This window comes from Chaetodon trifascialis, chromosome 13 (assembly GCF_039877785.1).
Source record: "Chaetodon trifascialis isolate fChaTrf1 chromosome 13, fChaTrf1.hap1, whole genome shotgun sequence".
Taxonomy (NCBI): domain Eukaryota; kingdom Metazoa; phylum Chordata; class Actinopteri; order Chaetodontiformes; family Chaetodontidae; genus Chaetodon; species Chaetodon trifascialis.
The window spans coordinates 11,776,778-11,790,997 of NC_092068.1; the positions used below are offsets into that span (position 1 = coordinate 11,776,778).

A 14,220-nucleotide genomic window follows, 5' to 3' on the forward strand; every position below is an offset into this window, starting at 1 on the left:
CCAAGTCCAGCCGTTCAGAGCTGTTTTGACTGTGCAAGCTGTGCTCAGCACTACGTGTGGCGGCTCCACCACGCTTCGCCTTTTTCTTCTGTGCGTCTTCTGAATGCACCAACATGGCAGGCTGCCAGAAACGCACCTCGCGTTAATGTAAATTCCAGGGCTGTGCCAGTGATGGATGCATCATCAGATGTCCTAACGACACTCTTCGCTGTAAGTTAATTAGTCATGGAGGACTGTGGGATGAACACAGTGTGACCCTGAACAAGGGCTTGTCTGACTAGCCTCAGGCCCATTGGCACAGCTCTATTGTTCAATAGAGTCCTGTGTGTCGGCTGGAGGGGGGGGCTTCTCCCTACTGACTGCCTCAATTCAGCTGGAAATCAGAGCAGCATCACCTCCCCCCCTCCCACACGGCCCTAGCAACCACGCCACGCCGACAGTTGCCAGGCAACCAGACAATGCTGGAGCCACTGGCTGTGGCGTGCATGTTGGAGAGTTTGTGTTTTGCCTGTATGCATTTAAGATCAGGAGTAGTGAAACAGCAGCAGAGGAAATGTCTTTCTTTGCTACAAAGCATTCAAGCAAACCCCTTTTGGTGATTATTTTGCATGTTACAGCATCGAACAGCTGATGGAATAAGAAGCCCACAGTTATGTTTCTTTAAAGAAATGGTAATGCTACAAAAATATGAGGAGATTATGGTGGATTAGCTGAAATTAATCGTGTAGGATTTGAGCAGTGATGGCTGCATTAGCGACATGCCGTTTCACTTCTTGTCTCAACGAGGTCATGCACGTTTTAAGGGGAATCACAGAGGTGATCCTTCACAGCGCACCAGCCCGTTTGTGATTTCTGACCTTGTTTTTGTGAATGCAGCCCATGCCACTCTCAAACAGTAAGTCATTTGTCAGTGACACGCAGCACTTAATTGTGAATGGCATTAGACTGAGCTAAAGAGGAAAATATATTATGATCATAGCATCTCTATTTCCTGTGACACTAATATCATTTTCAGACCTTCCTACAATCACCTGAACAAACAAATGTACAAATAAGCTCAATATTGCACAGTGTATCTGAGGGGTTAGTATATTATAAGTTTAATATCACAAAGTGTACTTTTTTTTTGTTTCTATTGAATCAGATTTCCCCATATTAAGCTGTGATAGTTTTGATCTATCTATCTATCTATCTATCTATCTATCTATCTATCTATCTATCTATCTATCTATCTATCTATCTATCTATCTATCTATCTATCTATCTATCTATCTATCTATCTATCTATCTATCTATCTATCTAGTTTTTCCAGTCCTTCAAACGCTAGACGGCGCCCTGTTTCCACCAGCTCACCACTTCTTCTGATTTCTGAACTCTGACCTCTGTGCTTGCGCCTCTTGTCGGATCTCATTAGAGGAGGATTTTGCGGGTTAGAAAATGAAAGTATTCCTCTGGATGAATGGGCTGACAAGTCTGTTCTACTAGCTTAGCATAAGCTACGCCCATTCTTTAATGCGATTTGCGGACGCAGTGGGTCACGCTGCTGCTGTCACGTAACATAAGATACATGTGTTACTCGGTGTCGGGATTTGTTATGCTACACAGCTAGTTGGCTAGTTAGCTAGCTAGCAGGCTATCGCCGCTAATAGTGCTAACATCAAGTCAGAATAACATCCGGCTTTAGAAATTAGCGTAAATCAGATGAACAGCAACCAGTTCTTTGTCCGGTGCTCATTAACGATCCTCTGTCAAAATGTGTTCGAGGTCAGTGTTACCGTGTAACAGAACAAGCCGCCTCGAAGTAGTTAGTAACAACAGTGAGCTGGCTAACCTGAGTTAGCCAGGTCACGGCTCAGTGTCTAACGTCAACATTTCAAGCAGTTGGCAGTGGGAGGAACGGTCTCAGGCAAGCTAACTGGGCAGCCACCAGCTAGCCGGGCTAGCTAGCATAACACTTAGCGTTTACCATCAACTAGTAGCGACAGGATAACGTCTCCAGCAACAATGGCTAACGTTACAGACCTGCAAACAAAATACAGCAAGCTGGCACAGGAGTACTCCAAGGTAATACACCGCCGACGTTCGCTCACTTCATGTTGTTAAAGTAAAGTTAGTTGTCTTAGCGTTACATAGTTATTGACAAGGGTGGAACACAGCAGCACCCAACGTGTCATTAGCGTTAGCCAACGTTACCATCTAATACTGTATCAGCATGCCTCTGTAAGCAGTGACAGATCTACGCATGTAGTTTACTGGTATTTACTGGAGTGGATTCCATAGTTGACCACTTCCTGTCAGTGCAAAGAGACACACTGAACTGAGACTGATGTAGTTTAAAAAACAGACCTGCTGTAGATGCTGCCTTCCATAAAGTTATATTGATGGTGCTGTAGGTTCAGGGAGTGTTGATTTTGGAGGGTGTGTATTGTGGTGCATCTGATTTAGATTTTGTCATTCAGGCACGTGCTGTGTCTGCTCCTTGTGTACATTATAACAGGCGTGAAGGTTGGATTTAATGCATAGTGTAAATTGATATCAGTATTACAATAGTGCACAAGAGCAGAAACCAGGATCGTAATTATCATGATGTGTTTTTGCTTGAATGTTTGGCCATGGATAATGGGATCTTGATAGACCAGCATAAGTGACAATAATAAGCTTCTCCATTGTAAGCAGTCAAAAATCATGCTGTGTTCATGTGTTGCCAGCATTTTTAAAGGTCAGTTTGTCAATAAATGACAGTAAAGCTTCTGTGTCTGCGCTTTCTCTTGTGAGCTGTGTGCGGCCTTTGTTTCGGTGTCAGCTGACTGCATGGGGAGTGTGTGCTGTTTCCTGTTCAGCTCTGATCTCCCCGTTAGCCAAGCACCATATCCTGCTGAGGAAGTGCTGACTATTTAACTTTGTCAGACACTGCTGTGGTTCTTAATTATTGTGTGTTGCAAGGCCACAAGCCGTTCAGCAGAGCATTGTGTTTTTGCATATGTCATTGTCCCCTCATGTTATGCAGAATAGAATTAAAAAACAGCAACCACACACAAGCGTACGTAGAGATTTTCTGTGTAAAGGCTGACGTGAAAACTGTCTTTGCACTCCATCCTGATCGCTGATAATGTTTTGTGTTGCATTTACTATTTTATGTCTCAAACTTTTCCTGTGTGTTGTAACAGCTCCGTGCCCAGAACCAGGTGCTGAAGAAGGCAGTTGTGGATGAGCAGGCCAGCTCTGTCTCCCTAAAGGTAAAGTGATGTACGAAACAGGAAATATCTTTTTGATCACAGATGCAGCTGCAATTTACAATTTCAGGCCTGATGTAGGCCTACCTAACTCTAATGCTCTTGGGAATTCACATTGTATCAATTCAAGTTTCTAACAGATGACATGTAGAGCATTGTTATGTCCGACACATGTTTGTCATCATCCTCATCAGGAGCAGTTGAAGCAGAGGGACCAGAGCCTGAGGAAACAGGAGCAGGAGATGGACAGTCTCAGCTTCAGGAACCAACAGCTGGCCAAGAGGGTGGAACTGCTGCAAGAGGAGCTAGCTGTTAGTGAAGCCAAGGGCAAAAAGGGGAAGGTGATCATGAGGGGTGATCAAGGAAGTGGCTGCACAGTTGGGTAGAGGGAACAGGATGCATTTTGTATTTTTTGTAACAGTTGTGAAATTGATATGATAACAGACCCCTTAGGTTTAAGAGTGATTATGAAATTTGTAATGTTTGTAGAGCCAAAAGATCACAATTAACAGCCCCCATTTTACCTCGACCTCCTCCAGAATAGAGGAGACTCTCCCTCACAGCATGGCCTGGAGACCCAGAGTGTTTTTGATGAGGACCTGCAGAAAAAGATAGAAGAAAACGAGCGGCTTCATATCCAAGTTAGTAGCCACGCCGTGTTTATGCTAATCTCTCTTTGTTCTGTATATCCAGTTGATGTACTGGGGAGGCCAGGTGATAGCTCTGCTTTCTGCTGTGTTCTCCTTAGTTCTACGAAGCAGACGAGCAGCACAGGAGGCAGGAGGCCGAGCTGAAGGCACGACTGCAGGAGCTGGAGAAAGACTCCGAGCAGCACCAGGCTGTCGTGGATGGACTCACAGCTAAGTACATGGACACAATCGAGCGGCTGCAGAGTGACAAAGCACGTTTAGAGGTGAGGATAAGCAGCAGCAGCAGCAGCAGCAGGATGGAGTACATGATATAAATGTCAGTTTTAATGAAGTTTGTTAATATGTGTGATTTTTCTTTTCAATAGGTGAAAGCACAGACGCTGGAGAGGGAAGCAAAAGAGTGCAGAATGCGAACAGAAGAGTGGTACATTCTGCTTTTTTTCCACAGTCAGAGAACAATTAAATCCATCAGTGTGGTGTCAGAAGGCCAAAGGGTGATTTGTATGTACAGATAATTAATTTAGATGGTAGTATGTATCCATACTGTGTACAGTTACAGCAGAATTCAGGTAAATCCTTAGTTTAAAAGCACTGGATTATGTTTCTGTAACTCCATTTAGGCAGGCAGTTTGTATCTAAAGTACTGGTTGACATAAACCTAATCTGCTTCAGTTGTTAAATGACCAAATGAAATACACGATTTCAACTGTCAACCTTCTTTGGGCTCTGTCTGCAGTCAGCAGCAGTTGAGGCGGTGCCAGTCAGAGCTGAACAGACAGGTGAAACAAAGCAGCAGTGTGATCCAGGAGAAAGTGCCCTTCAATGACACCAGTGAGTATCTGGCTCTGAGCCATGTGGACAAAGGCGAGCTGCTACAGAGCAGTTTGAGAACATTTATGTCTTTGTCACTGATACCATAACATCTTTCTGCCCAGGAGTAAATAGTGTAATGCTACACCAGACTAATATTGCACACAAGGAGGCAAGAGGCTTTTAAGCTATATTTGTTGTGTCAATAAGGTTTAGTGCAGGGACTGAGGTTCTGCTCTGGTGTAACAGCTTTTTCTCCCACCCTGCAGAATTTAGTGACTACAACAGCCTAAACGTGCCACCACACAATCGAAGGCACCAGGTGAGTGAGAAAACCAGACACTTTTTTAAAGGGTTTATAGTGTACATACTTTTCATGGGTCTAAAGGGAATACTTGTATTTACTGTTGTCTTTACAGAGTAATCATTACATTTATTCTTTTTTATTTGTTTTTATGATAGAGTTTGCTGTTCCTTAAACATTTTACAACACATTCAAATGTTTGTTTTATGAATCAGTAACTAAGGACTTTGACAGTAATGCTCTACTATTCTCTAATCCTCTATTACTTACCTACTGGACTATACGCAATTCAGTAAAATTCATATATAATGGTAGATAGGGCTACAGCTAACAGTCCAAAACCCAAAGACGGTCATCTTAGTGTGACGTAAGACAAAGAAACAAAGCAAAGCCACACAATTTAGATGTTGGAACTTCAGAAACATTCTTCTTTTTGCTTAATACCGACTTTAAAAATCATTTATCAAAATAGTTGCTGCTTCATGTTGTTTTGACTGAAAAATCATTTAATCATTTGGCAAAAATACATCCCAAATATCACAGATCAGTTCATATAGCTGAGGGTTTTAGCTTTTTTGAGACTTGGCTAAAGTGTTGAGTGTGTGGCTTGTGTGTTCTTTCTGTGGTTGTAGCTTAAAGCCCGGGACCTGGCAGGTCAGGCGCTGAGCTTTATTCAGGACCTTGTGGCTGCTCTGTTGAACTTCCACTCATACACAGAGCAGAGAGTGCACATCTATCCGCGGGACTCCTCCATTGAGCCCATCTCTCCTCTGAACCAGAAGGTGAAGCATCCACACACAAAAAAACAGACTGCCTATTACAGTACACAAGTGCAATAACATGAACTATAAAAGAGATTAGAAGTGGTTTTATGTATATGATGTGAGGCATTCAGCGTACAAACTTAAAGGGGTAATACCTCTCTCCACCCAGTTTTCTCAGTATCTACATGAGAACGCAGCCTATGTGCGCCCCCTGGAGGACAGCTTCCTGCACTTACACCAAAGCATCACAGAGGACACTGTCACAGTGCTGGTGGGTGCTTTTTTGGACATTGTGTGGGCTTGTTAATGATGCCTGCTGATAATCAGCTGCTTATTATGTTTCTTTTTCCTCTCTTGAATCGAAGGAGACTGTGGTCAAGCTGAAGAGCTTCGCTGATAATTTCTCCTCATACACCCACTTTCTGCAAAAGATTCTTCCCTACCAGCTGAAAAGGTCAGTGCTGCCTCTGTGTGTGTGTGTGTGTGTGTGTGTGTGTGTGTGTGTACGTGTGTGTGAGAGAGAGTGAGAAATGGACTGGAGTACACTGTATTGATGGCTATCTTCTCCTTTCAGCCTGGAAGAAGAGTGCGAGGCACCTCTTTGTACCACTGCCCTTACTGTGAAAAACCAGGAGTTGCAGAGTGACATGAAGAGAGTAACTTCTGTGTTTGAGAAGCTGCAGAGCTACATTAACATTTTGGCCTTACCCAGTAAGTTATGTCACATGTCACAGCTGAGCCGATACGGCTGAAGTGTTTTAGAGCGAGGCCTAAAATTTCTTTCGAAGGTGCTTGTTTTCATGGAAAGGAAGGGTTCTGTGGGATGATGCAGTGTGCTTGTTTTACGAACATATGCAACATGTCTCAGGTGTTCGTCAGGATGCCGTGCCACAGAGCAGCACCTCAGCGGTCTTCACCCAGCTGGCTGCCTGCCTACACAGTCTTCACGATGCCATTAAAGGTGAGCAGCAATGTGAACCGAGCCATTCAGAATCTGCGTGACGCAGCGGGATGATCCCCTCACGTAACCACCTGGCTGCTGCTGCCATTCATAAAAGTCAGACCGGCTTTTGTTTTCACGACAATTCCCACTAGCTTAGTTTTTGAAGAGTAAATATCCAGAGGCTTCAGCATAGCGTCTGTCACAGCGCGACATCAGATGGAAGTCTGATTTAGTGCTGTCTGGAAGAGAAGAGGCGCTTTTGTATGGCTGCCGCATTTAATTGAGTGGAAACGCGTTTACGTAACGAGTGCCTTTCTATATTTGTCTTGGTTCTCGTGGGGACAGTGACTGTGGTCAAAACTCAAAGACCTGCAGGTTTACAATATGTAATTACTGAAAAATCTGCTACACATCATTTAAAAACCAATCAGTCAGGGAGTGTCAACACGCAGCCGCCTTTTGATCTCTAAAGATGATTAATGTCATATTTAGCTGGGGCTGAAGACGCAAAGCCAATAGATGCTGTAAACGCCTTTCCCTCTGTTCTGTTCCCTCTGTGTGTCTCCAGAGATGTCAAAGCACTACAACCAGAAGGCCAGCCTGGAGCAGGAGCTCCCCACTGTCACCCAGAAGCTGTGTACCACAACAGAGTGCCTGCTTGGATCGTTGGGCTCTCTGACCAGCAGCACCGGCAAGGTATGACCAACAGGGGGCAGGCAGCAGCCAGCTTTATATCTCCTATAGCGTATGTTCAAGTAGCACTTATTTGCTATCTGTAATGCATAAAAGCTTAATTGTGAGTAGCATTGAGTTTTCACTGCAACTGGATCACGTTGGTAATTTACCGCTAATGTGATAGCACAGATCAGCAGGACTCAGGTGGGCAGCGGTTAAATGCTCAGAGATACTGTCCAAATCACAGTTTGTACAGCTGCTCCCCAGTCAGAGCAAAGGGATGAATGATTCCTCTTTGTGAATCAAGCGAACCGTTGGTTGAGACGTGTCTGCCGATGGGAGGCACAGTCCGGTGGGCTGCGGCGTTGAATAACGTGCTGGCACACGATGCGTGGAGCGAGCTGCATTTTGAGTGTGATCATCTCTGCAGGCAGAAGGCTCAAATGCTGAGACATTTATCATCCCGGACACTTGGTGGTGTAATCATCTCTCTGCTGTAAACACACCAGTTAATTTGAGGCTAAACAGAATGCTGAGTATCAGCGTTGAGGAATGTCGGTATTAATTAGCATTTCTTTAGCTGAGGAGGCTGCGTGGTCTTTTTGGTGTGAATGATATGAGACATCATGTCGCGTTTTTTTCCCCCAGATTGCCACTTTCTTCAGCAACAATTTGGACTTCTTCGCATCATCAGGCTACAGTCCAAGAGGCAGCACAGCAACCCTCAACCCTTTGCAAGCTGAGAGTATGCTGGCCAACAAAAAGAAAGCAGCTGCCTATATGCATGCTGTCAAAAAGGTTAGTGTAGGCTTAAATCTGCTGCTTACTTCCAGGTTATGACAAACAGTGCCCGAGCCTTTGCTGCTAATGCCCCAAGACTTGGGCACATTCTTTTATAGTGAAAATTTCATGTGTTTTATCTGGTTTTATCTCTCCACTTTTGCTGTTTTATGTTTTTATTTCCCCTTTTGTTTTATGATTCAATTTCTTGTTTTTACTTTGCTTTTATCTGCTTTTCCTTCTTCATGGAAAGGTCTTTATTAAGAATAGTGCCATACAAATCAAGATATTGTATACATTTTGCTATATGTCCTTTTGTTTGTTTATTCAGCCCAGGCCACAGTCCGTTCCATACAGAGAGGCCCTGTCCAACCGCCGTATACTCACCAGCTCGACTGAGAGCAGAGAAGGTCTCACTCAGCAGGTATGACGCTCCACACAAAAACTCTTTCTGCAAACCGTTTCTGTTGGTTTAGAGTTGAGTAACCTCCAGATTTTGGCAATCGTTTTTTAAAGAGGTCACATCTGGCCAAGAGCTACAGGCAGGCACTCCGTGATCTGCGGACAGTGTAACCATGAGTGAGTCAGCCAGGTTTGGTTGCCCCAAACACACGAGTATAATAACACAGAGATAACGTCAAAAATGGTTCCACATGTTTATTGTGGCTAAGTGTTCTTTGAGTCACAGTAAGATGAAGAAGAAAACTGGAAATCTGGTAAAACTGAAAACAGCAGAACAACAGCATCAGTGGATTGTCAGAGGCTGTGGAAGAGCTGGACATAAAAGTTCAAGAAATATTTAACAAGAGCAGACACCTCAGTCTTAGAATAATACAACACATAAGCTGCAGTGTTGCACTTTAGGGACAGGGCGTGAAAAGCTTGGCCAGTGAGCACAGTGTGTCCTGAGTTTTCTTTCTCTTTTCTTTTGTCGGTGTGACCTTTGGTCCAGATCAACCTGCTTAAATGTGTCACTTCACTGTCAGTTTTACTGTTACAAGAACATATGCATAAACATAAAACTCATTGGGTTTTTACCATTAAGCCTTGAGGATTCGGAAGGAACAATTTAAAGACTTCAGGAAGTTTCTGTGTGTTTAATTCCATTGATCAGATTCTAATTGTTTTATTGCAGACTGCTTTGTTACAGTTTCCCCATTTCTTCCTAAATGCTGCTGCCCTTTCACTTCCCCCAACCTTTACTCAACCCTCTTCCCACAAGCTCACTGTCCGCTCCTCTCCTCTCCTGGTTGGCCTCCTACAGGTGCAGCAGAGCCAGGAGAAGATCGCTCGGCTGGAGCAGGAGAAGGAGCACTGGCTCCTGGAGGCCCAGCTGGGGAAGGTGCGCTTGGAAAAGGAGAACCAGCGCATTGCGGACCTGGAAGCGCAGCTCGCGGCAGCTCTAGGGGGAAGTCCGAACTCGCAAGCAGCTGCAGCCAGCACACTCGCACAGAGCCATGAGGAGGCAGAGAAAGAGCAGAAAGCTGCAGGGAAAGAGACAACGCTGTGCACTAGTCTGGTACAGTCCCTCCATTGGCTGCCGAGCCTGTTAGTTTTCGCTTGCAGAGGAAGTTTTCTGCCTGTGGCACTGGTGTCTGATTTGCTTCAACAAAGGGAGTATTAACGTTCTTTTCTTGTAGCTCCCACGCTAAGCAAGTTTTTTGCTTAATAAAACTCAGACTTCCAATGTGCTGATGTGGCAGAAAAGAAGAATACTGTTGTTTATGCAAGTCGGTGCAGAGTTCACAGTGCAGTCACAATCCAGAGCAGTTCGTCTCTGCACTAGTTGCGTATTAGCTTTTATCTCTTGCAGGGTTAGTTTGTCCTAGCAGTGTCAGAGGCTTGTCTGTGCTTGAAGTGGATTTTACAGCATCTGATCCTTGATGGAAGTATTCGAACACGTTTCTCTCTTTTGTCTTGCTGCCGACAGGTGGGCATGTTGTGCACAACACCTACAGTTGAGCACGTGAGTTGTCCGACATATTTAACATATTTAAAGGAAGAGCTCCTATATAAAAGAAGCAAATAAAAAGCGTTTGAAATCATAATATCTTCCCTGAAGGAGGAAAACCATCTTATCTAGCTGGATGTTGTGTCTGTGCTTGCAGGTGGGAGACGAGGAGTCCAGAGAGCAGCTGATAAAGACTCACTACATGGCCAGAGTAGGAGAGCTCACCACCCAGCTCCAGATTTCAGACAGCAAAGCTGTGCACTTTCACTCTGAGGTGAAGCTCTTACGAGAATGTTTATCTCAGTAACTGCTTCTTATAGCAAAGAACTGACCTTTTCACAGCACGCAGCCTCTCTAACTTTGCTTGTCATCTGGGAAGAGATATGGAAACTCTTAGTGCAGTGAAGTCACTTGCCCTGTTCCCTCCTGTGTTCCTTCCTATAATCATTCCACAACTATTTTTGTCTGCTTCTTTAATTTGCTTGAGAACAGAGAGTGTAGACACTGAACCAGAAGTTAACCTTGTTTCTCTGTTCTTTCCTCTTTGTGCTTTGGAAATAGCTCTTGAGTCCCATTATTACCAAGTGTTGCTTTTTTTTATTGAGAAAGTGACACTTTATATTTTTAGCATTACGGTGAGGCTTGATCTGAATGGAGATATTTGTTTAAGTGACATCCTGTCACATTGTGACTAACTGGTGTGCCAGTCATCGTCGTTTTGTATCGTAGCAACAGGGATGCACCTGATGTTGAGTCGGTGTCTCAGGTATTAAACTGTCACTTTTTCAAACTGTGTATTTACCTTTGCCGCTGTTCTCAAATATACCCATTACTCAAAGGACTATCTCCCTTTATTGCAGCTTTTGAAGAAGATCTGTAAAGTGCTAGGCATGCATGAAACCCACCAGGGGACCGCAGTTGTTTACTTTCCTTTTTCCCTTTCTAGTGTCGAGCTTTGGCCAAGAGATTAGCCATCGCAGAAAAATCACGGGAGTCTCTGAGCGAGGAGGTCAAACTGGCTAATCAGAACATCACGCGTTTGCAGGTAAACTACCAAAGAGCCTCCTGTCAGAATACAGACATTAGCGTCCGTCTCAAATCACGAGACGTTATAACTGTGGGGTCTCTCGTACAGGATGAGCTGGCTACGACGAAGAGGAGCTATGAAGACCAGCTGAGCATGATGAGCGACCACCTGTGTAGTATGAACGAGACTTTGAGCAAGCAGAGAGAAGAAATCGACACGCTCAAACTGGGCAGCAAGGTACAGCACTGATTTCTTTGTGCTTTTTATCCGTTTTTATTGAAGTTGCTGTCAAAATGTTTGCCTTTTGAAATGTTCGCTTCCCTCTCAGCTTTGTTTTCAGCTGTCACAGCCTGTCAGTCTCTGCATAAATAAATCTAAAAGCTGCATCACTACAGAGGAGTGGTAAAAATCCAGTGGCTTCAGGGAGTGTGAAGGATCAGTTCAGGTTTGGTGGTGTAATGGGACGCTGTAAAGTTTCTGTCAGTTACAAGGTGAACTGGGAGGTCGTCGGTGGTGCTGTGGTTGTGGCCGGGCCTGATGGGAAAAGCACCTGCTGGAAGCATCTGAAAAGGTCGTTAAGTTAAAGCCGCGGAGATAGAGAGGCCTGCTTCAAGCATGCATGTTCCTGCGTGTACGCACACAGGTGGCTGCGTGTTGGGAAGTTGCAGGACGGAACACGTCTGTGAGTTAAAGGTGGTGATTTTCTCTGGAAGGCCAGAGACCAGCCTGAGCATGTCTTAACATTTGAAATTCGAATGCCAAACAAATCTGTGCTATCTCAACTTGACTTGAATACAACCCAGTACTTTTCATTTTGTGCCAATCTGGGATGCAAGTTGATTTGAATTCTTCGCAGAGCTGAGCTTGTACGTTTTCTGTTTCCTTTAGGGAAATGCCAAAAAGAACAAAGGACGCTAGAGCTGCCTCGTAACTCTGGCTCCATTTGGCAGCACAAAGGGCACCTTGAGAGAAGATCTGGTCTGCGGAGCCTCCCAGCAGCGATCCGGTACCAACACCAACACTGTCACCAAACCACAGGCCTGGCTACATCAGCCTCAGACTCCCCTGACAGGCAGTGGAAATACAAGTGATCTGTACAGAGGCTTGACCACGTTTGACTGAAGAAGCCTCCTTTTTTTCCCTTTTCCTTGTCTCAGCACCAGTTATAACATGACTTGCTTAAAACGCTTTCGGAAACAGTACCGGAAGCCGCTGCTTGACCTTTTTGGCCAAAGCAGGGTGGGAGAGAAGCAGCTTTTCCCCAAAAGGGACAGAGGAGCATAAAGAGTTGGCAGTGATCACTGAAGTCAAGACTTGAAGACCAAACCCTGTTGATCAGTGTGCGTATTTTTCCTGCTTATCGTGTGAGAGCAAATGAAACCTTGCATTCTTACTGCTTATCTGTGAGAGCCCGCCAACAGAGCAAATGTTGGCGTGGCTCTGTGTGTGCAGGGTGTTGTCTCATTGTGTGACTGTGGCACCAGGCTTTACAACGTGTGAGTATTGTTTTACACTTAGATTTTTTTTTTTTTAAGATCAAATTTGAGATGACTTGTGCAAGTGGTTCAGAGGGCCTCAGTGTCCACACACAGCATAAATACCCCTTATAACACATGCATATGTCACAAGGTTCTGTAAAGAAGGGCTTTAAAACCTGAATGAACAACACACTTGAATTCATTCCTTGTTTTGGGAAAACTTCAGCCCTCTGGGAGTGGAGAAAAGGAAAAGAAGATGGCTGCCTTGAAGCACTGGTTAGCTGTGTTTACTTAGACGAAAAGGACGGGATGGACAAGTCGGAGCTCGTAAAATGGTGTCAGTCTGTCTCTGTGAAGTTACTCTGTAACAGTAGTTATTTTTATCACCAAAGTAAGTGTGGATGTGCACTCAGACGCCTGATGTGGCACAACGGTCTCTTAATTCATGTAATATGTGTGGACAAAAAGGGTTCATGTGAATATACACACATTTGAAATCATGATATAATTGTAATGTATAATTTCTAAAAAAAATATATATATATAAAAAAAAGGCATTTATTCAGAGGTTACAAATCTTTATTTTCCACAACATGTGGAAAATTGAATCTGCAGCTAGTTTTTTTGTGTGCGTGTGTCTCCGATAAGGGTTGATTTCTGGGAAGTTTCATAAAGGGGTTGGCCCATATTGTAACTGGTGCTTAGACAACGTGATTCATTAGTTCCTGCTGAGTGCAGTTAAAGTTTACAGTAAAATAGAACCTCTTTGGCTTGTACTGACGTGAGGCAAATGAAAGAAAGGCTCGGCAGTGGAGAGCAGTTCATTCAAACCTCTTGTTTGTCAGTCTAAACCTGCCAGCAAACCTTTGGCCTCAAAGATTTGCCAGCGCGCCCGAAACTGATAAAAAAATAATAAATACTTGTACTCTCACAATGTAACCTGTTCAAAAGCACACAAAAATATGTGAAACAAAATAAAACGCTTGTTCATTTAAATGCTTCATGGATTTAGATTCACTTGGTTATTAATGATCTTTGACTTCTCTGACTTGTCTTTTCGTGCTGTGTTTCTGGGAGTGTGAGGAGACTGGGATTTTAAATTGCCTATGATTAAAAAAAAAAGAAAAAAGGCTGTAACACACCCTAACCACTGGGAAATGAGGCAGGCAGCACCATTTAACTGGACATATGAGAACTGGAAGATTACTGTTTGATGCCGTCATTTTGTTTTGGAAGGAAAAACGTCATTTCAGATGAATTCATGATGCTTTCATGTACTCTTAGTTCACCACTTCACAGGTCAAAGAAGTAATAACCTCTTGTTTGCACAGTCACAAGCTTTAGACCAAGAATAGCGAAAAATAGACATTCTAACAAAGCATGTATTGATTGGGTTTCCTGTCTCTTTTCAAGCACAGAGGAACAGTGATTGCAGAATTAACATATAGGAGATGTGCACAGAGGTGGAAAAGTATCTGCTTGAAGTTGTATGTGTATTTTTTTTTTTAAATTCTTCTCATGTAAAGCAAAACCATGACAGGACAGAGTTTGAAGTAGTTCTCAGAAATAATGTCCATCAAAATAATAAAAGGGCAAATGGATGG

The 14,220-nt window shown here is 43.8% G+C and overlaps 1 protein-coding gene across 2 annotated transcripts; it reads left to right on the plus strand.

Moving 5' to 3' along the window:
* Window positions 1–1,378: 1,378 nt before the first annotated feature.
* Window positions 1,379–13,533, plus strand: ppp1r21 (protein phosphatase 1, regulatory subunit 21). Of its 2 annotated transcripts, none has more exons than XM_070977707.1 (22): window positions 1,379–2,065; window positions 3,169–3,237; window positions 3,429–3,575; window positions 3,774–3,875; window positions 3,983–4,147; window positions 4,250–4,308; window positions 4,621–4,715; window positions 4,964–5,016; window positions 5,631–5,780; window positions 5,932–6,033; window positions 6,128–6,216; window positions 6,337–6,473; window positions 6,631–6,723; window positions 7,274–7,401; window positions 8,029–8,178; window positions 8,492–8,584; window positions 9,425–9,679; window positions 10,091–10,126; window positions 10,269–10,385; window positions 11,058–11,156; window positions 11,247–11,375; window positions 12,027–13,533. In XM_070977707.1, exons 1-22 carry the CDS (start codon window positions 2,006–2,008, stop codon window positions 12,054–12,056), a joined length of 2,358 nt encoding a protein of 785 aa, XP_070833808.1. In that variant the 5' UTR covers window positions 1,379–2,005; the 3' UTR covers window positions 12,057–13,533. The 2 variants fall into 2 exon arrangements, with proteins under 2 accessions (XP_070833808.1, XP_070833809.1); XM_070977708.1 differs by having other exon boundaries at window positions 1,401–2,065; window positions 3,429–3,545.
* The last annotated feature ends 687 nt before the right edge of the window (window positions 13,534–14,220 follow it).